General features: G+C 42.1%; 1 protein-coding gene across 1 annotated transcript in view; it reads left to right on the top strand.

The window, feature by feature from the left end:
- The first annotated feature begins 5652 nt into the window (after positions 1-5652).
- Positions 5653-27978, top strand: part of DOCK8 (dedicator of cytokinesis 8) — a 709540-nt gene continuing 687214 nt past the window's right edge. The window contains exon 1 of the mRNA XM_069228642.1: positions 5653-5804. Coding sequence (XP_069084743.1) covers positions 5752-5804 — 53 coding nt within the window. The 5' untranslated portion in view covers positions 5653-5751. The remainder of the gene's footprint in view (positions 5805-27978) is intronic.

The raw sequence follows: 27978 nt of genomic DNA, 5'->3' as shown, positions 1-27978 counted from the left end.
TGGGTTAGAGTAGTAAGGTGTGTGCATGGACTGGCATCTCCTTTCTGACTTCACTCTCAGATGATGGGTGAGAATAGTAGGGTGTGTGGAGAGAAACAGGCCTCTCCACTGAAACATCTCTCTCAGATGACAGTTGTGCATACTAGTGAGTGCAGTTGGACTGCTCTTGCCTGTCAGACCTCCCTCTCAGATGAAGGGTGTGCAAAATAGGGACCGTACATTGGCTGGCCTCTCCTATCAGACCTCTTTTTCAGATGACAGGTTAGCGTAGTAAGGTGTGTGCATGCACTGTCCTCTCCTTTCAGACTTCTCTCTCAGATCACAGGTGTGCATAGTAGTGAGTAGAGAGGGACCTCCCTTTCATGTCAGACTTCCCTTTCAGATGACAGGTGTGTGTAGTAAAGTGTGTGGAGAGAGACTAGCCTCTCTTCTGAGACCTCTCTCTCAGATGACAGGTATGCTTAATAATAAGTGGATAAGGACTGCATTTTCCTTTCGGACCTCTCTCTCAGATGGCGGGTATGCGTAATAAGGTGTGTGCATGGACTGGTCTCTCTTTTCAGACCTCTCTCTCAGACGGCAAGTATGCGTAGTGGCTGAGTGGAGAGAAACTGGCCTCTCCACTGAGACCCCTCTCCTGGATGAGAGGGGTGCATAGTATGCTCTGTCAAGGTACTGTCCTCCATGCTAAAACCCCTCTCTTTGACAATGGGTGTGCATAGTAGGGTGTGGGAAGAGAGTGTACTCTCCTAAGAACTCTTACCAGCTGATGTATATACATTGTAGGCTCTGATAAACATCTCCATAAAATTACTTTCCACAGCAGCAAGTGTGCATACTACAGTATTTTCAAAGATGACCTTATCTTTTCTACTTTTCATGGTCCTGCAAGAATCTTGCAAGATCGCAACATGCTTCTAAAATAAGAATCAGCCATCTACTCATCACAATACTTACATCTTGCATATTTCTTCTCAAAAGCAAAAGCAGGGACCACAATAGCCATTCCTACTAATAGAGTGTATTGAGACTCTTCTACTCATTTGTACTATTCACAGTCCTGTGAAAGTCCTTCAAGATCCTGAAAATTAGTTCAAAACAATAACCATTTATTATCTTCACGAATGTTATCCCTTGAACACCTCCCCTATAAATCTAGGGGACAGCATGCCATTCTGCTGCCCCTTTATATAGCTTTTTTAATTCAATTTCAACAATAGCTCCAATTTTTCATAGTAAAGAGAAGTCGAGGCCATTTCATTTCTAACATTCCAACAGTCAGCCAATCAGAGGGCTCGCGGGACTCATGGGAGCCTCTTGCTCCTGCAAGAGCATGGAGATTCACGTGAAAAACGAGTCTCTAATCCAATCTGTCGTGGATCCATTTTAGTTAGTTGCTTGAGCACAGTGATAGCTTAGCCTCTGCTTGCGGCCCATGCCCTTTTACCCAGTTGTTATGCTCTGTTCTTTTTGTTCATTTTATTTTCTTAAACTCTTAGTGGTATTGTTTTAATTTCAATTTCAGCTGCTATTCTGCAAAAGCGTCATTATCTGTGCTACGGATGACATACTTTACATCATGTTCTCTTCCTTGGAATCACAAGAACAGAATGTGAAGCAAACAGAATAGTATTTTGTATTTCCAGCCCCAAGCCTCCGTAAAGAGTCTAGCAATAAGGTACATACCCGCGTCAGGCTTCTGTGCATGAACATAAGCATGTCCCCTGTAAAAACATTTTGCAGGATAAAGTGTATTAGAGAGGGTTCCAGACAGAATTTTCATCTATGCTGCATGCCGGTTTTCCGGCTGACCTCAACCTTTGTGTCTCCACGGATCCCGATATGGAGACTGGCGGCCTGACCTTTTACCAAGGCAACGGGGTGGGGTGGGGTGTGGTTCTCATGGACACTGTACGGACAGCTTCCATCGCCATGCTCTCACTTAGGGGCTAGAGATTAGGCTTTTTAGGTAGGAATTGTGTACTCATGTTATTACAAATATGTTGTGGTTGTCTATATTCACATCTCTGATTTTTACAAACCTAATTTTGTTACTTCTCCTTATCCTAATCATTGCAGCTCATGAATTTTAGCGCAGATTGCAGTCTTTTAAATAAATGTATTGAAAACAATCCTGCATCTCTTTTCTTGCCTGTGTGTGTGTAAGAGACTTGTATGTGGAGAGAAAAGGGTAAGACGTATTTCCACAATGATTTACCTGAGGGGTTTTCAGAGCCAATGCAAGGCTGCCACAAATCATCTTTACCGGGTGGGTTTTGGTGAGGTGCTGCTAGTGAGCCGGGAAGGTTGGGCCAACAGTTGCCATCTGGTGTAGGAGTGACGCAAAGGTGCTGCAGCCCAAAATCCAGCAGTTATGTTACTGTGACAAATACCTTATGACAAATCACAAAGCTCCATTTTTGATTTTATGCTCTCACAGGAGGTCTGCGGGACTCTCGCAAGCCCACATGCCGAAATATACAATTTTTTTCATCCCTCAATTTCTTAAAAACTACTGAACGGATTTACACCAAATCACAAAAAGCACAATCTGCAGACCAAAATCTAGCTTCCTGACAATTTGATGTAATTTCATTTAGCATTTTTTGCTAAAACCTGACTTGAAGTCTAAGGAAAATGCAGATTTTTCTCCATCCCCGCTTGGCAGATCACCCCAAAACTTTCCAAGAAGGAGCTGAGGTGGATGAACTTTTTTGTGAAGTTTCGTTAAGATTCGTAAAACGAGGCCAACATTATTACCAAACCAAAAAAAGCTCATTCTGTGAAAAAGCAGACTTAACTATAACTACCCGATGGAGATCGCCACTAGGTAACATATATAAATTAAACTTTTAGACAGTTTAAAAATTGAAAAGGTTTTAAATGAATTAGTTATCTATTATATGACTTTTAACCAAGTTTACTAAATAAAATAAATTAAAGTGATAATTGTTTTTTTTTTTATGTTTATAAATTAGAAATTAAATTAATTTTGTTATTTAATAGACATTAAATTTGATAAGTTCCTGTGCCTGAAATGTTTATTTTATAATTCCAGATAAAATAAATGTTATTTGTGTATACATTAAAATATTTAAATTATTTGTTTAAATAATATTTAATAAGTTTCCCTATACTTTTCTATAGCGAGATCTGCACCTCTGTGGTGAAGGTTTCCACCTATAGGGGAGAAGTTGCTTTTAGTAACTTTACACTCGTCAATTTTGTTATAGAGGACTCCACCCTCTTATTTGAGGGGTGGAGACTTGTAAGTCTACACCTGAGGGGAGACATACAAGTCAGATTCAGAAATAGTGGCTAGAAAAATGAGAGAGTTGCGCCTAGGTGTGGGAGTAAATATGCATGTGAATAAATACACACCTACATATTTACCTTTATGAATTGGGCCCTTGATGTAAAACATATATAGGGACAATCACCAGAAAATAGGCCCACGAGTGCACACTTCATGCAATAAATGGTGTGCCTCTTTTATTCTACATATTCCAATCATGTTTCAGGGCTGTTTTTTAGTTTTAGATTTACTTGCTGCCCATGCCATTGACCTCTAGGTGTGCCTCTTTCAATTAAGAAATAGCCTTGCAGTACAGTAATTTACATTCCATATGTTTAATGTGTCTTTTAAGAGATCGTCAGGCCAGTTCTTATGGTCCTTCTCAATTCAAGGACAGAAAAACATGTGCTACAGCAAGCTCAGTTAAACACAAGGGGGCATATTTATACTCTGCTTGAGCCGAATATGCGTCAAAAAAATTTACGCACATTCACGCAAACCCTGCCCCATATTTATACTTTGACGCCCGACCCCGCGGACGTCAAAATCCCACCATGTGCGTCATATTTTGGAAGGGGGAACCTGCCTTGCATTAATTATATGCAAGGCAGGCGTTCCCTTCCAAAAAATGACCTTAAGGCCTGTGTGCCTTTTTTATACTCTGGCGTCATTTTGACGCACAGGAGGGGGTGGGCCTTAAAAATGGCGCACAGCCTGATGGGCGCCGTTTTTTAACGCCTGGGTCAGGGCAGGCGTTAAGGGACCTGTGGGCTCGGAAGGAGCCCATAGGTTCCCTCCCCTGCCCCTAGGGACACCCCCTGCCACCCTTGCCCACCCCAGGAGGACACCCAAGGATGGAGGGACCCATCCCAGGGAAGGAAAGGTAAGTTCTGGTAAGTATTTTTTTTTTTTTTTTAAGTGGCATAGGGGGGCCTGATTTGGGCCACCCTACATACCACTATGCCCAATGACCATGCCCAGGGGACATAAGTCCCCTGGGCATGGCCATTGGGCAAGGGGGCATGACTCCTGTCTTTGCTGTGACAGGAGTCATGTCAATGGGAATTGTGCGTTGAAAAAAATGGCGCAAGTCCAGTGTGAGGCCTGATTTTTGCCTCAGACCTGACGCACCATTTTTTGACGCACAACCCCCATTTTCCCATACGCCGCCGCTGCCTGGTGTGAGTCATTTTTTTTTTTACGCGTACCAGTCCGCAGCGCCGGCTTACGTCATTCCATAAATAAGGCGCCCGCATGGTGCGATGGAATGGCGTTAGCCGGCGGTAACATTTTTGACGCACAACTGCGTTGGCGCAGTTATGTGTCAAAAAGTATAAATATGGCACAAGGTCTGACCTTTTCAGTTGCTGATTTTTCGGAGGTAACAAATTAAAACAGTTATGGCTTACTCTCGGAGGGTGACTTTGGTAAACATCTTGATAAGATACTACATGTTAACACAATAAATATATTGTGGTAAGGCTATTCATTTCAAAGCGATCACCAAACTCCCCACTCATATTAATAATAATAATGTGCTCCTATTTCACACTTGCCTATTATGTGTAACCTTGTGTTGCTGTACAAGTTTTTTTTCAGCCGCTTTAGGATGAAAGTATGAGGCTGCTCCGCTAGTATTTAAATATGTGAACTTCAGCTTCCATTCAGTACGATGTGCATTAAACCACTGAGCTATCCTACTCAATTATGAACACAAGTCAACTTTGATATCTGAGCCAGGGCCCCTGGAATTATGTGGCAGGATTTACTCAATTGTGTAGCAAGAAAAGGCAAATTATCCAGCATAATTCAGATCACTTTGTGATGGCATTTCCTCAATATTTTGACAATTTTACACACTAAAACTATCCGAGCAAAGAGTTAACCTCATTAGTAAGCATATGACACAGAAATACAGCAGTAAGCAACAGAAAGATGCCCAGTCCACCTTAGCAAAGGGCCTTCCACTGTGCAACAACACGTGGTGTGATCTAGAAACAAACTTTTGTATTATTTAAAATCTTCAGTTCCTTCAGCAGATGACGGATTATGTGGCAAATCCATATTTATGCTAGAAACGCTGCTGCAGCGTAATTTCACTGCCCCTGCTCTAAGCACTATACTTATGACTTCTTGCAAAAGTCATTTGCCCACATGTAAACGACTATTTGGACTGGACTTTGGAAGAGGGCCAGGTCAGAGCAGGAATCGGAATGGAAATCCTATTTTACTGCGGAGCCTTGAAAGCGAGAGAGAGCCGCCACCAACTCCTGGCAGAGCGAAGGTGAAGGGCTTCAGCCACGGGCACTGGCAACAAGTTGCCGCCTCCCGGGTCCCTCCCTCTCCCTGCTGGAGGAGGTAACAATGCGGAAGTGCTCGTTCAAATAAAGTGACAGCACAAGAGGAAGCCACTGCAGCGCTGTGAGACAGTGCGCTCACGCACAGGGTTTGAGACCATGGCCACCCTATCCAGCGCAGACAGGAGGGCCTTCGCCATGAAGATCAACAGGTAAGCCCTCACACGCCGTCCGCGCCGGACGCGCTTGCTGTGCTACCATGACGCGCAGACGGGGTCCCAAGACACCATAGTGAAAACAAAAATATACCCCTGGGACAGGGAGAGGCGCGCATTGGGGAGCCCTGCATGGGAGGACTTGTTGTTTTTTCTTCAGTTGGTGGAACCGAAAAAGTAAACGTCTTCTTTGCTGAGAAGGGATAGTGTCCTTCAGGGAGGAGGTTACTGCAGTGCCCATTTCATGGTGAAGTGGAGCAGTACAACCCACCGCAGGACTATGCAAATGCAGCCCTGCCTGAATCAGGCACGTGCGTTCATGGTCCTATTACCAGCCACTTACAAGCAGGCTGCAGGTAACCAGCTTGAATTACTGTTTAGACCATGGGTACTCGCAAACATTTTCTCAGGGGCCAAAAAGTTTGGTCTGTGATGTGCCTGGGTGCCGCATTGAAGCCAGGGCAGTGGCGGTTGGGTGGGGTGGTTAGGGGGAGTGGTGGCAAGGTAGGTGTAGGGGAAGCAAAGGATACATTTAATGGCTGAAATAAACAATAGGAAACCAGAAAACCTGGAATTAATCCTGGCTTACCCACTTTTACAAATTGTGTGATCCTAGGCAATTGTTTAATCTCACTTTCCCTCCTTTTTCTGCATTATCACATTTAAGAGGACCTCAAAATACATGATTCATGGTGTGTGCTGCACAAAACCTGCTTCTATGTTTGATTTATTAAACTATAATTTTGTTGATGTATGATAGGAACCCAGGCCACCCATAAAGTGCACATACCAAGTGACTTCCCTCTTTCATTTACTATTGGTGGTGTAAGGGGAAGAATTCATGTTTCCAAATGTATGCTTGAAAACTATCACTTTTAAATTAATACTTCTCAATGCACTGATAAAATAAATTGTACTAAGGCGAAAAGGTTCTGCATGTTAACTAAATACACTTTTTTTAATTTTGAAGAGACTGTCTTAGTTTTACACTTATGCTGCAAGATGTCTTTAAAAATGAAGGCATTTCTAAAGTTAAGTGCAGGAGTCCCTAGTTACTTCCTTTCTTTAACACCAATTAAGTTTGAACTAAATGACTGTGTGTCTATTTAATATTTTTATTGTTAGTGCGGTGGAGTAAAACAGCTGCCCAGTGCTCCTGTTGCCCAAGGGGCCGCATGTAAAGGTCCGAGGGGCCGCATGAGGCCCGCGGGCCGTACTTTGAGTATCCAGGGTTTAGACCGAGAGCCTGATCTCCACCAGTAACTTTGTTAGAATGTCTGTGTTGTCAGGGAAACGGATGGCTGCATTCGTTGGTGGGTTTGGAAAGCTTCATTCTGGGAACCCATAAGTTGGGGATGGGGGTCAAGATGGGCAACTTAAAGGGGGTGGAGCATAGATGTCAATTCACCAAAATGCCAGGGGTAGCAGAAGTGACATCACATGCCTTTTGACCTCCACCTTCACTCATGGACACCTATTTACACATGCACACAAATTCATACTTACACATTCTCACATAAACACACTCCCACAAGCATGCGTACACCATACATTTCAAAGCATTTTTACTTTCCTCAGCTGCCATGAAAGGGCATATTCAAGCTAATTTTACATTTTTTTATTACACTTTTAGTGAATAATATGTTACTATGCGCTATTTGTGTAATAAATATTGACAGAAAAAAGAGCGAGTCCCAACTGACATCCATAAGGACTAGCTGCCCTTGTGTTTCTGGCACTGTATTTGCCACCTCTGAAGCCTGGGGTCGCAAAGGCAGTGCCAGGGGTCACAGCTGTGACCCCCTGGCGACCACCAAAACAATGTCCATGGGGTGGAGTCACTAGGAGCAGAGTTATAAAAAGTAGTTTAACAGTCAGTTTGTACATTTATTGACAAAAAAAACACTCTGTCACTAGTAAATTGGCACCAAGGAGAAATGTGGCAGTAAACCTGTTCTAGCTTAAATTGCTGCACTGTAAAATATCCTATGGGGTTAGAGCGCCTGTGCCGAGACCTTTGTCTGCTCAGTAAATCTCAGGCAATGATATTAAAGGTAAGATAAAGCTAGTGGCTAAAGCATTTGCTGGAGAGATCTGTTTTTGTTTAGTCAGTTTTGAATCAGTAAGTAGCATAGAGGAATAATGTGTCTCCGGGAAAGCACATTGTGTAACACACAGACGACAGAATATGATCTTATGTATATAGGTATGTGGGTCACTGCCTTCGACAAAAAGAGCCTTCTAATAGTTGGAGTTCATAAATTGCAGTCCTAATAAAGAACAGTAGCTATGAACCAGCAGCAAAGGCCTGCATGCAAAGTGCAAGACATGGGTTAAAAACACTATAGATTTTTCTCCAGCTGTTATTACAGAGCTATTAAAAAGAGTTTCTTTGAGAAGTAATAAAAGACAACATCAAGCACTGCGGTACATTTTAAATATTATGCGTTTCTCCTGGACATACAAATTTAGCACATAATCCCAACAATAAAGCTGATGCGTGACTCCTCCTACACCCGGATATTATCTTCATTTTATATAGCATCCTGTTAACTGATTTACGGTACACGCTTTTATGATTTATTGTCAATGTATAATGTATTAGTGATGTAAAGCACATTGACACTCTACAGTGGTGTTAGTATTGCTATAAAAGTATTAAATAAAAAAATATAGCAAGTGCTGTTTAAAATTGTTATTCGTGTAAATACTCGTACACACTGATACATCTGGCATAATTCCCATACATGCATCTCTCTTACATATAGGGGTTGCACAGTCAAAAATCTGCTGCCACATCTGTCAAGTAATTTTCCCATAAGTACTTTGTTACTCCATTGCATTGGCATCTAAGTGTTAGGCTGCAGATAGCTCTTAGCTGGAATTCTACTTCAATAAAAGGACTTCCCTTTGTTTTGGGCCAAATCTGAAAGAAAAAAAGAAAAATCCCACTTTCCTCCTGCTCTGAGAAGACGAAGTGCGGCGCTGCTGAATTGTGTCCCGGTGAGGGCAAATTACACCGGGACAAATTCAGCAAATTTCATTGTGGCCAGACGGATCCCCGATCCGGCTAATTAACAGCTGCTGGATTGGGGAGCTGGCTGGTTCCCCCTTCGTTCTCTCGCCGCCAACATTCATTTTAATGGGCATATACCAGGTGGAAAACAGTTTTCTCATGGCCCTAGTCAACTCTTGAAACGAGGAGACTCCCAGTCTAATTGTCAAGATGCTGGTCAAGGATGGCGGTCTGCCCCACACTACATATGTTCAGCAGGTAAACGACTTGTGGTTCCCTGCTCCCCATTTCCAGCATTATGTCACAAAAGAGGGGCATGCCGTCATCTTGTGAGGCGCCAAATTGTGAACATACCGCATAAGGCCGATGCCCACCTCTTAGGACTCAATCTCCCAGTTTTGAATCTCACACTAGTACTGCTAATACATTTTTCACCAACTCATTTGTAAAATCTGTTCTGACTGGGGCCGGCTTAGCACTGGTGGCGCCTGGTGCGACAATCTGTTTTGCCCCTCCTTTCCAAATAACCTCACTCACCATGAATTCCCCCACAACTCTCCAACAGTGCACCTCATACGTCCATAGCCCTCTCTGAAATATTTTTTTTTTTTATTGTGCTACTCATAGTTCACTCACTCTCCCTTCTGTGATTTGCATTGTACACGTTCTTTGCAGCAGGCACATTAACCCTCCAGGCTACTTTATGGTGAGCCAAAATTGCCACTAGGCAAAATTCCGATCTCTCACCAGTAGGAATATTAAAGTTATCTTGACATTTGTGGTTTTAAACCGAAAGCTATTTTTAACACAGTGCCCCCATTGAAGTCAGCGCCAGGTGCAGCTGCACCGGTCGCACCTACCTAAAGCCGCCCCCTGATTCTGACCAGTGCAGTTCGGTGGGGGCGGTATAGGAGATGCCCCTCGGCCTGACCGGCTGGGATCCCGATTTCTGCAATTTCTCGCAGAGAATGAGGCGAACGGGACATCTGCAATTCCAAGGCCTGCACGTGGTGCGGTGCGCGCACGTGCTCAGCATCAACACAATCACGCGAAAAGATTGCAGGGCTGAAGTGCTGTGAAACACAAGAACTGCCCCTGTATTTAACATTTCCGTTGTTTGTTAGTTTCTCTGCTGGCAAGTTCTGTTTTGGGTGCTGGCATGTTGCGCGTATAGACAGCTGCTTCCAGGCATGCAAAAAAAAAAAAAAAAAAAAAAACAGAGCAACCCGCAGTTGCTTACTCATATCCGCAGCGGTGCAGTAGGTACAGTCGAGACGAACCCCGGTACGCGAAGTTGACGAAGTGAAACCTTTACTAGCATCCACAGTACTGTGTAAACATGTCGGTATGTTATCAGGCACACGCAACGAATAGGCGCGCCGGAGACAAAATCACAACAGACTTTTTAAAAAATGAATAAAGATCAGTTGTGGTTGCCTCATTTTATTATTATTCAGAAGTTCGTGTTATTTTTTTCTGTGAAAAAAGATGACTGTTAATTTGCACCAAAATACTTGTATTTTACCTGTTTTCGTATATATGTCAGGTGCTGCATAGCCTGGGGCTTCTGAGGCCCATGTTTGAGTCTTCTCATAAGTCTTTAGTGAATAAAATGATCAGTTTTCTGCACAATCTGATCAGAGCCTTTGGGATGGTGGTGGTGGTTTAAGATACGACACAGCAGAGGACATCACTTATCTTCTATAGTTCCACTGAAAAGTGTCACACCAGCAGTCTCCCTGTTCACAGCATGTTTTGGGTACAGATGGCAGTTCCTGATTTACAAAATAGAAACCTGTAGACATTTTAGGGTGACCACCTGATTTCAGGTCATTATGGACTCTGACCTGATTTAGATCTTGGCAGAGGGAATACTCTGTCACAAACGTGATGGCTATCCTGTGCATCACATTACGATCCTCATAGCTTATCTTGGGATCATATTGCGGTAAATGGGACGACGGAGTATTCCCCTCTGCAGAGATCTTCACGTTTGTGAGGAGTATTCCCGTCTGCAGAGATCTTCACGTTTGTGACTGAGTATTCCCCTCCCCGAGATCTAAATCAGGCCTGATGTCTGCAGTCCAGATCTTTTCACCTACAAATCATTGATTTCTGGTGCGTTGGTCTAATTAGTTGAAGACTGCAGCACCCAGAATGCATTAGGCTATCTTAAAGAGGCCCCGGCTGTAAACAGTATCCTAATTGACATGGAAGAATGTGGCAACTTTAAGACATTTTTACCTCCAGTTGGAACTTAACACCACACCAAAACTCCCTAACCACCTTTCCCCCTACAGACATTGCTTTAGGGTGTGGGTGGAAGGATGCCCTTGAGAGAGGGGCAAAGGGGAGCCAATGGCAAGGCAGTGAATAGCCACAAAGCCATAATTTTGTGTGGCTTCACAAACCATACCAGTGATTGTCCACATCACATTTTCATACTTAAACGCTATGTCAACAATGGTAAAGGTATGCAAATTTGTTGTAAAAAAGAGAACAAGATTTGCATTGATTTGAGATTGGAGTGTGGTGTGGAAAGGTTACATCTAAGAACATATTTTTCTGGTAGACAAAACAAGTTGATTCCTGACACCCTCCCATATGCAGATTATTAGTTTGTTAACTGAACTCAGTTAGTGCAGGGACATCTCTGGATTTGAGGGGCTCTGGGCCAAATGCATTTTGAGGGCCCTTGTTCGGAAGAGCTTTGAATTTATGATCAGGGATAGTGACGTGTTTTCACTACTATACCACAGCGGCATATCACAAATATTACTGCAAATAAACTATGTCACACACTCCGATTTCTCATAAGTGAGGCCCTCTTTTGATCCAAAAGAAACTTTTTTATTGATGTTGTATGACACAAAAACATACCATTTCTCTGCAAAATGATTCACACATCCCCACTATAAAAATAAATTGAAGGAAAACGGTATTTAAAAAAAAATCTGCTTAGGACATATTCAGTGCCATTAGGGCAAAACTGCAGAACAGAACTGGCTGTATCAGGGGGGCCTGCTGAAAGGTTGGGGCCCTGGGTCAGAGCCCACTTTGCCCAGGCCTTAAAACGTCTCTGAGCTACAGAAGTTCGAGTATTCATGGAAATCACCATTTTGGGTAGAATTCCAAGCACTGTACTTGGGTATTTTATGAATCACTAAAAGAATAGAAGTGCACACAAATGATAGCCTAACTCTAGGATGAATGCTTATCTGTGTGTTCAAAGGTGGAACTGGATAGCTTGAATTATCAGCCCTCCCATTTCTAGTTTATCATAAGTGGAATGGAGAAGTTCACTCATTTCGTGACCTATATGTCTGCTACTAAAATAATAAGGCATACTCTTTAGATCATTCGCCCCTAACATGCAGATACTGTTATACATCGCACTGCAAAACAGCGCTTTCAAACAATGATGTGAATTTAAGACCCAAAATAATACTTTTCATCAGCAGTTTGAGAAATTTACTGTCATATTTGAAAAAAAATACTAAAATCACTTAGTGTAGTCGCTCATGGATCTGATATATTTTCATCACACCAATGATTATATGACAACGCTCCACAATGTCAGTGAATATTACTACTATTGTATGCTTACTCATCCCTTAAATCAGGGATGTAGGAAAGTGCCTGTGCTATAACCTGCTGATCTGGAAAAAGGGTTTTAGAATAATCCGGGTATTGATCTGGGAGTTCTCCGATTACCTTCCCTAATGGAGAGTCCTGTGCCCAATGTATGTACTTAATAACATATTTTTCTAAGATGCCTGGCTATTGTTCTAATGAAATATTTAAGTGCAGAGGTGAATCAAATGCAATTTGGAATTCTCGATATCATCTTCAACGCGTCATCCTGTTGCTCATTGTTATCTTGGCAGTGTTTACACTGCTTGACAACTGGGATCCGCCTATCATCACAATGACTGATAATTCAGGCCTTGTCTGATTTATGGCTCTTAAGGCAGCAATAATGCACTAGCTTACTATATGTGGGTAAGACACAGAACTACAGAAGTAGAAACAAACCGTCTTCGATCCAGGAAATGTTACAAATAGGGACTGCTGATATATATCTTATTTTAAGGATTTCATATATTGATTTTTTTCTCTTAGAGTATTTCAAAATATTTTGTGGAAGCAAAACCTGTCTCTCAGTGAACGTTCCTTTTTTTAGGAAATGTTTTTTCTCTCAACGACTGGTTTTTTAATTCTGGTGATTCCTTTAGTCGCCACAATCCCTTATACTATGTGACATAGACTACAAGATTTAAACAAGACTTGTGCACCCAGATTTAATTTAGACTCATCACCATAACATACAGATGAGGGTCTACATGCTCAGCTTTGGATCAGAATATGCAGTTTAAAATGAAGGGACAATTGCATCGAAGTATCCTACCTGAGAAACTCAGGGTCCACATGCTCCGTTTAATGTCCGAGAAATCACTATTTTTTCTGCTGGTGGAGCCTCCATTGTCTTCACCGGTGGAAACCTTTGACCGATGACCCTTATGACATTGGGCCATCCTGATAGGACCTAAGACCATTTACCATTCCGATGTACCTTTCCTTGTTTGAGCATATCAGGTAAAGACTGGAAGTCCTGAGCAAGAAGGCAAAAATACCTTTACACACTAGAAAACAACTTTTAGCTTGTCAAGAACATTTTTTAATTATTTTTTTTAAAACAAACTCTTGTTTGGAGGTTTGTTTAAAAAAAATAGTGGGTGTTCAACAAACTTTCAGTGCCTTTAACAGAGGTGCCACAACATCAGCTCTGCTGAAGGCACAGACCTCGGCCTGTCTGGTAGAGAGCTCTATATACGGCGAACGGTCTTCCACAAGGGCAGTGGAGTCAATCTCTTCACTGCCATGGCCACCAACAGACCAGCTGGCAAACTCTAAATGAGACTGTAGTCTTAAACAAACGCTTCAGGGCTTCATGCTCAGATTACAATTTTACATAGTTCTACCAGATCTCGATAAGGCTGTGCATACTCACATTTAGATAAGCTTCAATGCTCCAAATTTGAAAATAATTTTACACTTGGTTAGTTAGCTGCAACTCTGTGCACTCAGATTTCGACAAGAGTGTACACTCCCAGTGTGTTTTCTCCTTGGAGCTTTGCACAGGCACTCACACAACACAAAACAATTCATTGATTTACTTACCATTATAAAATCAGTGGGTGCAGCACACACTTGTGAAATGCCACCCATGCAACCTTTAGTAAATGAACCCCCTTACGTTTTTATGAAATTCCACAAACCAAGGTGAGGGAGCTGTACTTGGGCTTTGTGGCAGCCAACACAGAGAGTAGCGAGCTGCCCAAGCCTACTGTGAGAGGTTTAGTTGCAATTCAAATGGGCACAAGTACTGAGCTGCCTCTGTCGATTGTGAAATATGCTTGGGAATAGGCGCTTCTGACCCAATTTCACATGGGATACATAAAATGCCACCTATGCTTTCCACTAGGTCAGTTTGATATAAAATCTTTCTTGATCTGCCCGTGTGATGAATCCTGCCCCCAATATTTGGTTCACTTCTTTATTTTCTGCAAATTTTATCAGACGGCTAGGCGTAAATACCTGCCACCTGTTTTAAAACTTTGTGGATTTTTCCAATAAAGCCTTGCTTTTTATTTCCTTCATATGTTGTCTGTTCCACATGTGTTTTACGCAGTGGGGGGTTTCTTAAAAATGGGCTTGGACATTAGAAAACAAATGGCCATTTAATGTTGCTTCCTAATGTGCCTGTGCATTCCATTTCTCACTTGCAATTTTCATCAAACACTTGTGATATGCGGACATTTTTAACAATAGAAAGCTACTACTTGTTCTAATGTTTTATAGATGATGCATCTTTCATCGATTTTAGCTCATGTTACTGTATACACTTTTTAATATGTCTAGTGATTTTAAAAAGGCTCTTTTAGATAAATGATACATATGCAGGGAGTTTTCCATGACTGACATGGATTTATTGCAGACATTGTGTTTATTCTATTATGATTATATATGCATAATCAAATTAAGATTTATTTAATTTGATTAAATTCTACATGCTTATATTTAGGTAGCAAGACTACACTACTGCATTTAAAAGAATACTCCACACACTCAGATTTTTTTTTTGTATTCCTGTAGTTTACAAAAAGTAAACACAGTTGTAGATTTAATTACGATTCTGAGTATGGGACTTTAATAAATCTTCACATGCTTGGGCATTAAGGAAACTCACAGATTTGCATGGGTGTCTTTGGACCTCCAGATTTATTTGCAACTCTACGCACTGACCTTTTTCTGTGACTCTGACCCCTCTTTATATTCTAATTTTTTTATACTCTGCATTTCTGCATTGTGATGCATAGCTGTAGGAGGCACAATCTTTGCTTCACATGGTGTTTTACAGTGTAATATTTTTTTCTCTCGACTCCTGGATTTTACTATATCTTATACCAGGGACATTTTAAGGATTTTGGGGGCCCAGGGTCAAATGTGTTTGAGGGGTCCCTGTTTGGAACAGCTTTGAATTTATGATCCATTTTCATCTCTTTTATGCCCCCTTTGGCCAGGTCACCTACATTGCACAGGCAAACTCATCCTTATTCTAAATGTGTTCTAATATTCTGGGATAGTGGCATGTTTCTTCAATATTGTAAAACAGCAGCAGCTCACTAATATGTATTGCAAATAATATCCGTGACACCCTTCCATTTCTCATATGTGAGGTCCTATTTTGATCTAAAATATTTTTTGTGGATGTTGCATGAAACATATACACAACATTTCTCTGCAAAAGTTCTGTAACAGACAATCACATATTACCCACATTAAAAATAAATTAAAGAAAACTATATTTAAAAAAATCTGTTTGAGAATTATTCAAGGTAATTAGGGCAAGACTCTGCAGAACAGAGGGGGTGTATGGGGTGGGTGCTGAAATGCTGGGACCCTGGGCCAGAGCCCACTTTGCCCATGTCTTAAAACACCTCTACCTTATACATCATGCTAGTTATTAAACCACCCAGCTCTGCATTTTTACCCGTCTGTCCTGCCTCCTATATGAGGATACCCCAGGCATAAGATTCCAAAGGCTTTTGTAAACATTTCAAAGGCAGCATAAAACAGTGCAGCAGCCCCCAGGGCTCTATCGTCGTGCGCTATGAAGCACCTACCTGTCTGACACTTACAGAGTTAAAGTGAAATAATGTTTTTTTTCTAAGCAGTGTACATTAGTCATCGCCTGCCCTGAGGCAAACACACGTGGAGCATCTGAAACCTCTGCAATGCAATCCTCCATTGTGCTGGGCATAGCTCTTCTGCTGCAGTTTTAAGCAAATACTTCAGGGCCTGTCTGCCAAACCATGCTTAGCTAAGCAGAAGCATGAAAGAAGGCCAAATTTACTTGTTGGCATAGACATTGTCAACATTTTTGAATGCCACTCGCATGACGTAATAGGGCAATGCGGTCGACTCTTGGGGCATTAGCCAGGACTAACCTGCAAGACTATATTAATATTTGGAACATGCGAGTAAATCTAAAAATGAAAGCTTTCTCTTTACTTTGAACTGAAGCTGCATTTTGTTTTACATATTCGTGAATGTGCACAGATCCTAATTTTGGTAGACTCCGGCTTGGTAGTCACTGTGTTTGAGATTTTTGCTAACCTAAGAGGAACAGAGCCTGAAGAACTTCCGCGTCATCCTTCCCTCTTCGGTCAGATACAGGTTTTCCATGGCTCTGGGACGGAAGTATGTCGCCATCTGAAGTTAGCTGTGCTCGGAAGCCACGCACTGTTTAAGTAAAAGTCATGTCTGCGGGTCAGCAACTGTAGCCTCTGAATGCTTTCAGTACTTTGCGAAAACGCCCAGAACCGCGTGCCACTTGGACACTTTTCTCTCTGAATACATTGTGCCTATTAGAGAAAAATCTGTGGTGATTTCATACAGCTGTTGAGGTCACTTCCCCTCATCAAGAATACTGCTAAATGTCATAACCAGCCCCAAATGCACGCATAGCCAGCAACACAGCCTTACTCCTTGCACGTTGTTTTGCAGCACGGTCTATATAGCCTTAAAAACGTTGCACTGTATGTTTCCTGTGTGAGTGCCTATTTGACCTTTGACACATTTCACATTCCAGCTCTCAGTGGAGTTTCCCTTAAATATTCTTGTTGATTTCATGTCAACTAAACTTTGCAAAGCCTAGGATTAATCATTAAAAGACATGGTATGTGATTTGTCAGAACAGTTTGCACATTCATTTAGTCAGTCATTAATTTACGAATTGGTGGGTTTGAGTGCTGTCAAGCATACAGAGACGTGTCCTGTTGGCACTGTTAGGTCTCACCTACCAAACAGCACGAGCTGGCTAGTTGCAACAGGCCTGTCTCGGGCTTACCAAGACCTTTCAGTGGGCTTCAAGGCAACTGTTGCTTTCCATTGGATGGTTTCATTGTCTCTCTCACTTGCTTCTGTGTTATTCAATAGTGCTGGACTTGGCCCTTTCTACAGCGTCATCCCCAAACTTTTTGACTTCACCCTCCTGTTTGTTGACCTTTATGACTCTGCACATTTTACCACTGCTAACCAGTGCTAAAATGTTTGGGCTTTCTCCTTTAAGCCTGGTAGAATTGGCTTACTCCCAATTATCACATTAAATTTCATTTAAGTGACTTTTCTTTTTATTTGATTCATAACTTATGGCAGGTGGAATGATCAAAGCTCCTGCCACCCCAAGAAACCTTCTTGATCTTTGAGACAGTAACTGATTTGGAAGTTGCAGGGCGCAACAATCAATGCGGTCTGTACCATACAAATTTATTTTTCAAGTACTCCGGTCCAGAACCGTAGAGTGCTTTGTGCACCATGCCAAGAGCATTAAAGGCCACTTGCTTTTTCACTGCAAGCCAGTGAAGCTCCAATAAGGCACCCAAGACTGATTTAACCTTTGGTATGTTTTTTTAAGGAGATGGCAGCTGCATTCTGCAGTATCTGAAGTTTATTTAGGAAATGTTGATGTATGCCCAAGTAAAGGGCATTGCAGTAATCCAAACCCGATAACACCAATGCAATGATGAATAATTTCTGTAAATCAAAAGGAATAAAAGGCAGAATTGTCCTCAGAATTCTCAGCACAGAAAAGCAAGATGACATCAATTGACTGAGCTGGTCAGTAAATGAAAGGTTAGAGTACAAATCATCCCTAAATTCCTGTTTTTGGGTACTGGCATAGAGGAAAGCCCCAGGATCTGGGGCCACTAAGATTTATTCTAAAAGGAGGTGTCCTTCCTAAATTGGAGAACCTCTCTTTTTTCAGAGTTCAACTTGAGGTAGCTGTTATTCATCCAGCTGACAATTGCACACATGCATCTGTTAAAGCAATCATTGTCCTCATCAACATTGTGAGAGATAAACACTACAATTTGAGTGTTGTCGGCATAGGACACTGTAGCAAAGCCAAAGGAATGGATCAACTTGGCTAAGGGAGCCACATATATGTAGAGAAGCTTTGACCCCAAGAGACACCACAAGACAAGGAAAAAGATTTTGAAGTAAACTCTCCAAGGGCCACAGCTGCTCTCTACTAGTTAGAAATGAGAAGAGGAGATCAAAAGCCGATTCAGCAATCCCAATTTCCGCTAGGCGCTCCAACAGGACACCAATGGCCCATAGTGTCAAAGGCTGCAGACAGTTCCAAAAGGATCACTGCAGCCATTCCTCCGGTATCCATGTTGTGTCTTATCTCTTCAGAGGATACAATCAGAGCTGACCCAGTACAGTTAATTGTTCTGAAGTCGAACTGCGCTCCATTAAGTACCTCTTTTTATCTAGTTTCTTTGGCTTTGATATTTAGGTACTTCTCAAGGACCTTCACCGGCATAGGTAGGTGTGAGATGGGACAATAGTCTTTTTCTCATTAGGTTTGATGGAGTGTTTTTTTTAGCAGTGGAAAAATTGAAGCTTTTTTCCAATCTCAAGGGACGTTACTGTAACATACTCCCCAGCCTCGGTACCCACCAATTACTACGTCACACACAGAGCTGTAAATCACTCATCTTTATTCTCGTGCATGTGAAGTCCAACATTCCAAACAAAGCTTTCATTAAATTCAGTTCTAGTGAGTACATCACACCGCTACAGAGTCTGTTCAGAGCCAAAAGTGTTACATCCTAAAACTTGCAAGACACTACATCTCCCCCTCTATTAAATGAAAAATTAAAATGTTTACAGAACCAGTAGACACACACACACATATATACATATATATATAGAGATATACATATATAAATTCAGCAATTAGAGTTCTTTCAAGTAACTATAACTCGCACCATAAGGTAACTATAACTCATGCTAATTACACAGCTAATTACTCCACATGTTATATCATTGATAAGATCTTGTATGGCATCTTTGATATTATCACTGCAACATTTGCAATAAAATTCTTGATAAGAAAACTGTGCATGGCAAGGGCGCGAGTTATAGTTTTCTTAGGCCATGAGTTATAGTTACTTGAAAGAGCTCTAACTATAACTGCTGAATTTCTATGGTTTTGTACGAGTAAATTCAGAACCTGACTATAACGTCCCTGTAACCTTTGTGGTTTTTTTGGTGAATTTCTTAGTTTTTTTAACATAAAGTAATTTTAATTACTATATGTGATTCCAACCCCTTTGGCCGTGCACACACGGGGTTGATCGCAAGGCCTGACCAGCAGCCAGGCCTTACAGCCAAGCCATTATAACCACCCAACTCTGCACCATGCACAACCTTTGGCCGTACGCAGCACAGGTTGGCCACAGGGCCTGTCTCTGTCAGTGGATCTTTGAGTGGGTGCATGAGTGTCTGAGTGGGTCTGAAAATGTGTGTGTGAGTTTATGAGTGCATTGAGTGGGTACATAATTGTCTGAGTGGGTGCCTGAGTTTCTGAGTGCATGTATGAGTGAATAAATTAGTGTATGGATGAGTCTGTGGTTTTCCTTTCAAATGTTTTCAGATTTGCAAATATTTTGCAAATAATTTGCGAATATTTGTGAATTCTCATGAATCCCCCACAGGGTGCTGAAAAAATATTTAAAACCTATAATTGGCCCCTAAAACACAATTATATCACACCCCTGGGGTCAGGGTACCTTCACCCTGACCCATTATGCCACTTTCAATTTGGATTTTTTTACCCCGGGGACCTTGTTCCATAAAATAAAATGGTGGCTGCAACTTTCCAGTCAGGTTGCGGTCAGCCAATTGCAACGCTTGTTTTCAAAAGCATATTTGAGAAATTTGAGAATTTTTACGATTTATTTGCAGAGGGTCTGCGGGCCTAGATATACAAATTTAATTTCCCTTTAATATCTCCAAAAGTACTGAATGGATTTACACCAAATAAACGAAAGCACAATCTGCATATTGAAGCTAGCTTTCTGCCCCATTTGGTGTAATTCTGTCCAGCGATTCAGGCTGTAGACATGTCTAAAGGTCCTATGGGAATTAAGATGGGAAATGCAGCTTTTTTCACACACCCCTTTTTCTTAGCCCCGCTTGACGGATCACCCCAAAAATGTCCTTCCATAACAAGAATCACTGCAACACTTTTTTTTGGAAAGTTTTGTGAAGATTCATCAAACGGTGCTAAAATATAGGCATGTCAAAAAACGCTTTTTCTATGAAAACATGGTCTAACTGTAACTATCTAGTGGCAATCTGTGACTGACACTATGTTTGTTTTGTATATATACTAGTAGCCCACCATTCACCACATTGGAAGAATATTGTTTTTTTACAATTGAATCAGCGACCGCGAAGAGAGCCTCCAAGAGGCAGAGGAGAAGGGGGAGATTTAAAAAGAACCGGAGAGGGGAATCGACAATCAGAAACCGAGAAAGTGCCTGCGAGAAATATGCCACAGGGCAGGAGAAAGAAATAACTGATGAGAATAAACTCACCATAGTGAATATCTCCTCTTATGAATTATCACATGATGAATTATCACATTTTAGAGTTGGGGTTTATCATTCTGTCCAGTAGCTAATTTTAATTACACCAAAACCCGTATTGACATTTGTCAATTTGTAAGAAAATTGAAATTGTTAAACATTTTTACCCAACAAGATCGTATCCTGAGACAAATTCAACTATGATGGATTTGTCTACATAGTTGACGATAGGTGACATTGGTGGTCTAGCCACCCTTAGAGAATTGGAACTAGGAGAAAGAGGTTGGGATAAGGAGATTTAATTATTGCAGGGATTGGGATTGGAAACAAGGGGAACCAGTGTGAATAAATTCCAGTCGAAATCTAGATGTAATCCCACAACTCCCCGTGACAATATTGATGCTTTTCATGAAGCAGTAGTATTTGATTTGTTTAAACTCTGGAAGGACAGTAGGGATATGTTTGTGACTAATTTAACACCTGGACAACACGCATCATTAATTTCACCAAGTAAATCAAATGCCTTTGTGATCAAACCAGCAGACAAAGGTGGTAGTGTTGTATTATGGGATTTGAAAAAATATCAAAAGGAAGCAAGGAGACAGTTACTGTTGTCAAAATGTTATGAAAAGTCGACGCTAACAGCATATAAGAACTCATTAACATCATTCTATGAGTTATTGACAGGAAATTATAATTATGGTCTTCTCACTGAGGATGAGTTTAAATGTTTGCCAGTTAAAAAAACGGTAGCACCCTGTTTTTACATGTTGCCGAAAATCCACAAGGATAGGGTTAATCCCCCTGGTAGACCAATAGTGTAGGCGAAAGGCAGCTTATTAGAGAATACCTCAGTGTACCGTGACTATTTCCTATGTCCTTATATTTCTAGTCTGGTCTCTTTTTGTAGAGACAGTATGGACTTTATCACGAAAATACAAAATATGCCATGGCAGGCTAATTATATTGTGGTGACCATAGATGTGGTGTCCCTATATACATGTATCCCACACGATTTAGGTATCCAGGCATGTCAACATTTTTTTAGGGATAAGCCTTTAAGATTATATGAACATTCTGAATTGCTTCTAAAGATGTTGAAGTTTTGACTGGAGAACAACTTCTTTTTATTTGAAGATCAATGATATAGGCAGGTCACAGGGACTGCAATGGGAAGTTCCTTTGCTCCTAGCTATGCCTGTTTATTTATGGGATGGTGGGAGACACAACATGTGATGATGGAGGAAAATGAGAAATGGACTAAACATATAATTTTTTGGACAAGATAGATCGATTATATTTTTCTAATATGGGACGGACCAGAAAAAGTCATACACGATTTCTTGGCTTCGTTACCCAATAATGAGCTTAATCTTAAATTTACATATAAAACACACAGAGAGGTCATGTCATTTTTGGATGCTGAGGTGTAATAGAGGATGAGATTCCTCAGATTAGACTTTTTCGTAAAAGTACGGCGGGAAATAGCATCTAGCATGCCCACAGCCATCACCCACCAAGATTGAAGTGGAGTATACCGTATGGGAAATTACTCAGGGCTAAGAGAAACTGTAGTACATCTACGAGTTTTCATAGTGAACAGGCAAATATGATAAGAAGATTTCAATCTAGAGGATACCCCAGAAAAGTAAATAAGGAGGCCTGTGAAAAAGCGGCTAGGGTACACAGACAAACTCTTCTTATTCCAAGACAGAAGCAAGTTAATGATAAGGTTGTGAGATGCATTACTACCTATAATGCCCATTCGGACCCGGTCACGAAGATCCTGAATCGATATTGGCATCTAATTAGAACTGACAGGGCTATTATCCTGCTTGTTGGCCCACATCCAAGGATCACATATGGGAAAAGTAGTTCCCTACAGGATATACTTGTGCATGGTTATCAGATGAAGGACAGGGAAACTTTCTGGATAAACATCAAGGTTTTTTCAGATGTACAAAATGTAAGGCTTGCAAAAACAGTGTAAACTGAAAAACATATGTTGTATCCACAGGACAAGAAGTCAGGATAAAAAGATTTTTGAATTGTAATTCTGACTATGCAATCTATGTGATTATCTGCCCATGTGGGCTTCAATATGTGGGAAGTACAATTTTCCCCCCTGAATAAACGCATTTTAGAACACTGGCGAGCCATCAAGAATAATGATGCTTCTTATCCGGTGGCTCGCCATTGTAACCTTATGCATCAAGGAAGAACTGATGTAATGTCATTTTTTGGAATTGACAGGGTACAGCTATCTCCAAGAGGAGGTGATAGGGAACGGATTCTGTTAAGAATGGAGTCCGAGTACATAATTAGGCTTAATAGCAGACATCCGTGGGGACTGAACAAGGATGAGGAACTTCATGTGCATATAGGGTAATCCTTACATTATGTGAGTAATGCTGTGATGGGATCTAAAAAGGAATTTGAGATCAGGTTTATGTTAGGCTGGGTAGTGGGGTATTATGTATGACTTGCGTTTGTTTGATAGCCCAGACTCCAGAGTTATAATTTGTGTATCTGAATTCTTTTTTTTCTTTTTTTATATGTTGAGAAATTGTTTTTTCTTTTAAAAAAGACTTCAATACCTCAGATACTTCCTGGGATAATGGAATATTGTCGAAAAATGTGGTGAATGGCCACTTGGCTGAAACGGTGGTGATCATCATACCAGGCAATAGATTATACTTTTTCTGTTAAAAATTATAAAATTGAGAATTTCTTAAAAAATCATTTGAAAAGCTGAAAAATCTATAAAAAAAAGTCCAAACTTTGAGATAATGAAATTTTGGATATATATTTTGATAATAACTGAGATATTATTATTTTTGGATGATTTTATTTTAATTAAGATTTGGATCTATTTGGGGTGTTTTTGAAATTGTTTTCAATGTGGGATGCTGTGGTGTTCTTTTCAAATAATGATCTGTCTTTTATGTCTAGGGAAACCATGGGTATATTTTCTAAGGGAGAGGGGGCGTCTGTAATTATTTGGGCTGATGAAGAAGACTGCAGCCTTTGCAAGTCAAGAAATTGTTCTCCTTAAAATATGGGGACAGCCTTGAATAAATAAATCAATCGTTGTTTGGAGTGCCGTTTGGATAACTTTCCTTGTTATATTATATATATATATATATATATATATATATATATATATATATATATATATAAATGAAGAAATAGGTACAATTATATCTCTTCGATCAACCTTCTTGGCACTTTGATAATTCAACCCAATCTGGTTACTGAAAGCTTTGGGCTGTCAACCTCAGTGTCAGAGACTGCTAAGGATAGTGAAGAAGTTGCAGCAGTCACTGAGTTTTCAGGCTCAGTCTTTCTTTCAGCATTTTGAGTTATAGACTGATGAATCACTGGCCTGAAGTGAGAAAAGTTTCTGGTAACAGACTTCCCAGGGCACTGGGAAGTCACCATGTGTCCTTTGGTACACACCACTTTGAATGGTTCACCGTCATATGGAGCATCAGATTTTCTTTTTTGGGAGATCACTCAATCACTGTTTTCAAAAGGGATGTCCTTTGCATGTCACCTCTTGTCAGCTTAAGCTTTCATTTTCTTCCTGTTAACCAAGTCCCTTGTATGAATCAATGTTCTCCATCTGGTCTCTTTTTGTGGTCCATTAAGGTACCATGCTGTCCCAAACAACAACGTTGCAGGACTTTCACTTGTGGTCGATTGTGGTGCTGAAAGATAAGCTTGTAGATTAGCATTTAGTACTGTTTTCAAACTGAGCTTCTCAAGAGTTGCATGCTGTACTGCTTTCTTTAGTGTACTTATAAAACTCTCAACAATTCTATTGACCTGCGGCCACAAAGATGTACTATTTTGATGCTTTATATTCAGATGGTCCAGAAATTCTTTGAATGTTTTACTATTAAAGGGTGGGCCATTACCATGCTTCTCAATTGCTGGAATGCCCCAAATCACCAGGATGCCATACATTTTTTCAGTTGCTCGTTCTGACAATCAGGTGATGTCCATTGTCCTGTGGGCCCCAAAAAAACAATGGCTATTCTCTCCCATGCATGCTTATGGAGATCTGACATGTTCAGAGTATGTTGAGAAACATTGGTAGAAAGGCATGCCTTGATTTCCTTTTCATCTCTTTCATCTAAGTACAGAAACCAAACTCAGTCTTGGAGAGCTCCTTTTGTGGCAACTGTACCACGATGTCCTTCGTAAGCCACTTCAATTACTTTCTGTTGCAGACTGTCCGGAATTAGGATTATCGACCCTCGGAGTATGACTTCTTCTTCAGTTATGACAATTCATCCTTGACATTTTTGTATTTTTGATATTCACCGACATGGGTGAGAGGTTGAGTATGTCGGTTCCATGACTGATGTGTAATTATGGGCCAGATGTAGCAATCTACAATTTTGCGACTTGCAAATTGCGAGTCAGACCGACTCGCAATTTGCAACTCACAAAATTGTATGCAGAAAGTGTTTCAGACACCTTCTGCGACTCGCTATGGGGTCGCAAAGACCCACCTCATGAATATTAATGAGGTGGGTCGCATTTTGCGACCCCATAGCGAGTCCATGCACTCACAGGGATGGTGGCCTGCTGAAGACAGCAGACCTCCATGTCTGTGACTGCTTTTTTAATAAAGCAGCTTTTTTTTTTCTTTTTGCAGCCCGTTTTCCTTAAAGTAAAACGAGTTGCAAAAAGAAAAACTTCCGAAACCATTTGGTTTTGTTTTTTTCAGAGCAGGCAGTGGTCCATAGGACCACTGCCTGCTCTGAATTTTTTTTTTTTTCGGCATTCACAAAGGGGAAGGGGTCCCATGGGGACCCCTTCCCTTTTGCGAATGAGTTACCACCCACTTCAAGTGGGTGGTAACTGCGAGTTGGTTTGCGACCGCATTCGCGGTCACAAAGCAACTCAGCATGGCGATGCGGTCGCGAATAGGAAGGGAAAACTCCTTCCTATTTGCGAATCGCATCCTCAAATTGCGAGTCGGTACCGACTCGCAATTTGAGGTTGTGCATCACGTTCGGCCTTTTGCATGCCGCAAACTGCGTTTTTCGCAGTTTGCGACATGAAAAAGGCTTCCTACATCTGGCACTATGGGCCAGATGTAGCAAAACAAAAAATTGCGACTCGCATTTTGCGAGTTGATGCGACTCGCAAAATGCGAGTTGCAATTTGTAATGCAAGGAAAAAAAACGTTCCGAAATAGCGACTCGCACCCGGACTCGCAACGCATTGGGCGAGTCCGCAGATTGCGAGGTCGCTTTTTGCGAGTGTGCAAAAAACGAACTCGCAATTAGCGAGTAGGTGTCGCAAATTGCGATTACCTTGAAAATTGCTTACAGGTGCAGCAGAACACTCCAGAAACCACACCAGAACACTCTGGAAACACTTCCTGGCACATGATGATGACATCACAGCCAGGAAGTTTACAAATACACCTGGGAGGAGGCAGGACCACACCCTTTTATAACTGCCGAATTTCACACAGCACAAACAGCAGCTGCCATGGAGGGAACCCCAAGAAAGAGGAAGCTCAAATTTTCTGAGAGGGAGCTGGAGGTGCTGACAGAGGAATGCTGTCAGCACTATGATGACTTGTTTGGGAGAGCAGCCCTCAATGTTCCTGAGGCCACAAAAAAACAGCTGTGGCAGGACATCCAGGACAAGATCAATTCCCTGGGGGTGAGCCATAGGACCATCGACGACATCAAGAAGAGGTGGTATGACCTCCGCTCCCGGACCAAGGAGAGGGTGGCTGAAAGGCTACGGGAGATGAGAGGCACAGGAGGGGGACCATCGTCTGTGCCACCACCCACACCCCTGGAAGAAAGGGTGGAAGAAACCTTGGAGCAGGAGGCAGTGTCTGGATTTGGGGACCTGGACACCTCAGAGCCCAGCACATCAACCGGTGAGTACCATGTGATATGCCTGTACCCCTATCAATGCCACACCCCCACCCACCATGTACACAGGGGCATGCACAACCAAAATAGCTCCATTTCAGGGTAGCAAATGCCAGAATGATGCATTATGGGAAATGTAGTCAAGTAGGCAGTTCATAGGCAAATGTTTATTAGGAAGTGTGCAATAGATAGTAGACACTAACAGTCTGTTCCCCATGTCCCACAGGTCTCCAGCAAGACACCACCAACATTCCAAGCACCCAGGCCCATGAAGACACCCCAGGACCCGCCAGCACCCCCACCTGCACGGTCAGCAGCATCCCTGCAGTAGCCACACCTGCTGCAACAATTCCGCAAGAGGCTGCCCCAGCAACAGGCAGGGAGGAGACAGATGGAAGCTCAGGGCAGCCACCACTGCGCAGGCGTCGCAGGTCAATCCCATCTGGGCTGCAGTCTGCATCCGGGCTACTTCCTCCAACCACCAGTGAGGCACATCTGCTGCGTGGTCAGCGCCTGCAGAACAGAATTTTGGGCAGAATTAGTGGTGTGCTGCACCGCTTTGTGCGCAACAACCATGCCAGCATGCAGCACCTCAACACACGGATGGACATGATCTGCAGTAACACTGGGGACCTTGCCCTTGCCATGAGGGAACTGGCGGGAGGACTACTGGCCCAGGCAGAGGGTGGGCGGCGCAGGGATCGGCAGATCATGCACAGACTGGACAGGATGGCCACATCCATCGGCAGGCTCGCCATGAATACCACAGGCCTGTCGAGGAGGACAGTTGGGCTGCAAGTGGAGATGGGCCATTTCGCTGGGGATGTGGCAAGGGGCCTGGGACGTCTCACCCACATTATCGAACTGCTGGAGACACGGGAAATGTCGAGGGCCACAGGGGAAACACCCCAGGACAGTGAGGAGGGCTCAACAGTGAGCAGTGTCTCTGTCACTGACAGCAGGGTGCTCAGGAGTGGCAGGCAGAGCACCACGGAAGCAGCAGGGACCAGCCAGGCTGGCAGGAGGGGCAGAAGGTCTTAGAGATCACCCTGGACCATTAAATGTGGCACATGACGTTAATGTGCCACATGCCTGGTTGGCATTTTCCTGCCCATGGACAATCTTCACTTGTGAATAGTTTATTTAATACACTAATAAAACAGTTATTTTTTTGCCACTTGACAAATGGAGTTTTTGGTTAATAGGTGAGTATGGTGGGAGTTGACACGTACCGTCCAAAATATTGTGTTGCAATGTGTTCCCATCTCAGTCTGCCTTGATTTGCCATACTCCTATCC

The sequence above is a fragment of the Pleurodeles waltl genome, chromosome 1_1 (assembly GCF_031143425.1).
Source record: "Pleurodeles waltl isolate 20211129_DDA chromosome 1_1, aPleWal1.hap1.20221129, whole genome shotgun sequence".
Taxonomy (NCBI): Eukaryota; Metazoa; Chordata; class Amphibia; order Caudata; family Salamandridae; genus Pleurodeles; species Pleurodeles waltl.
Note: the sequence above shows the minus strand (reverse complement) of the source record. Positions and strands in the feature narration are given on the sequence as shown.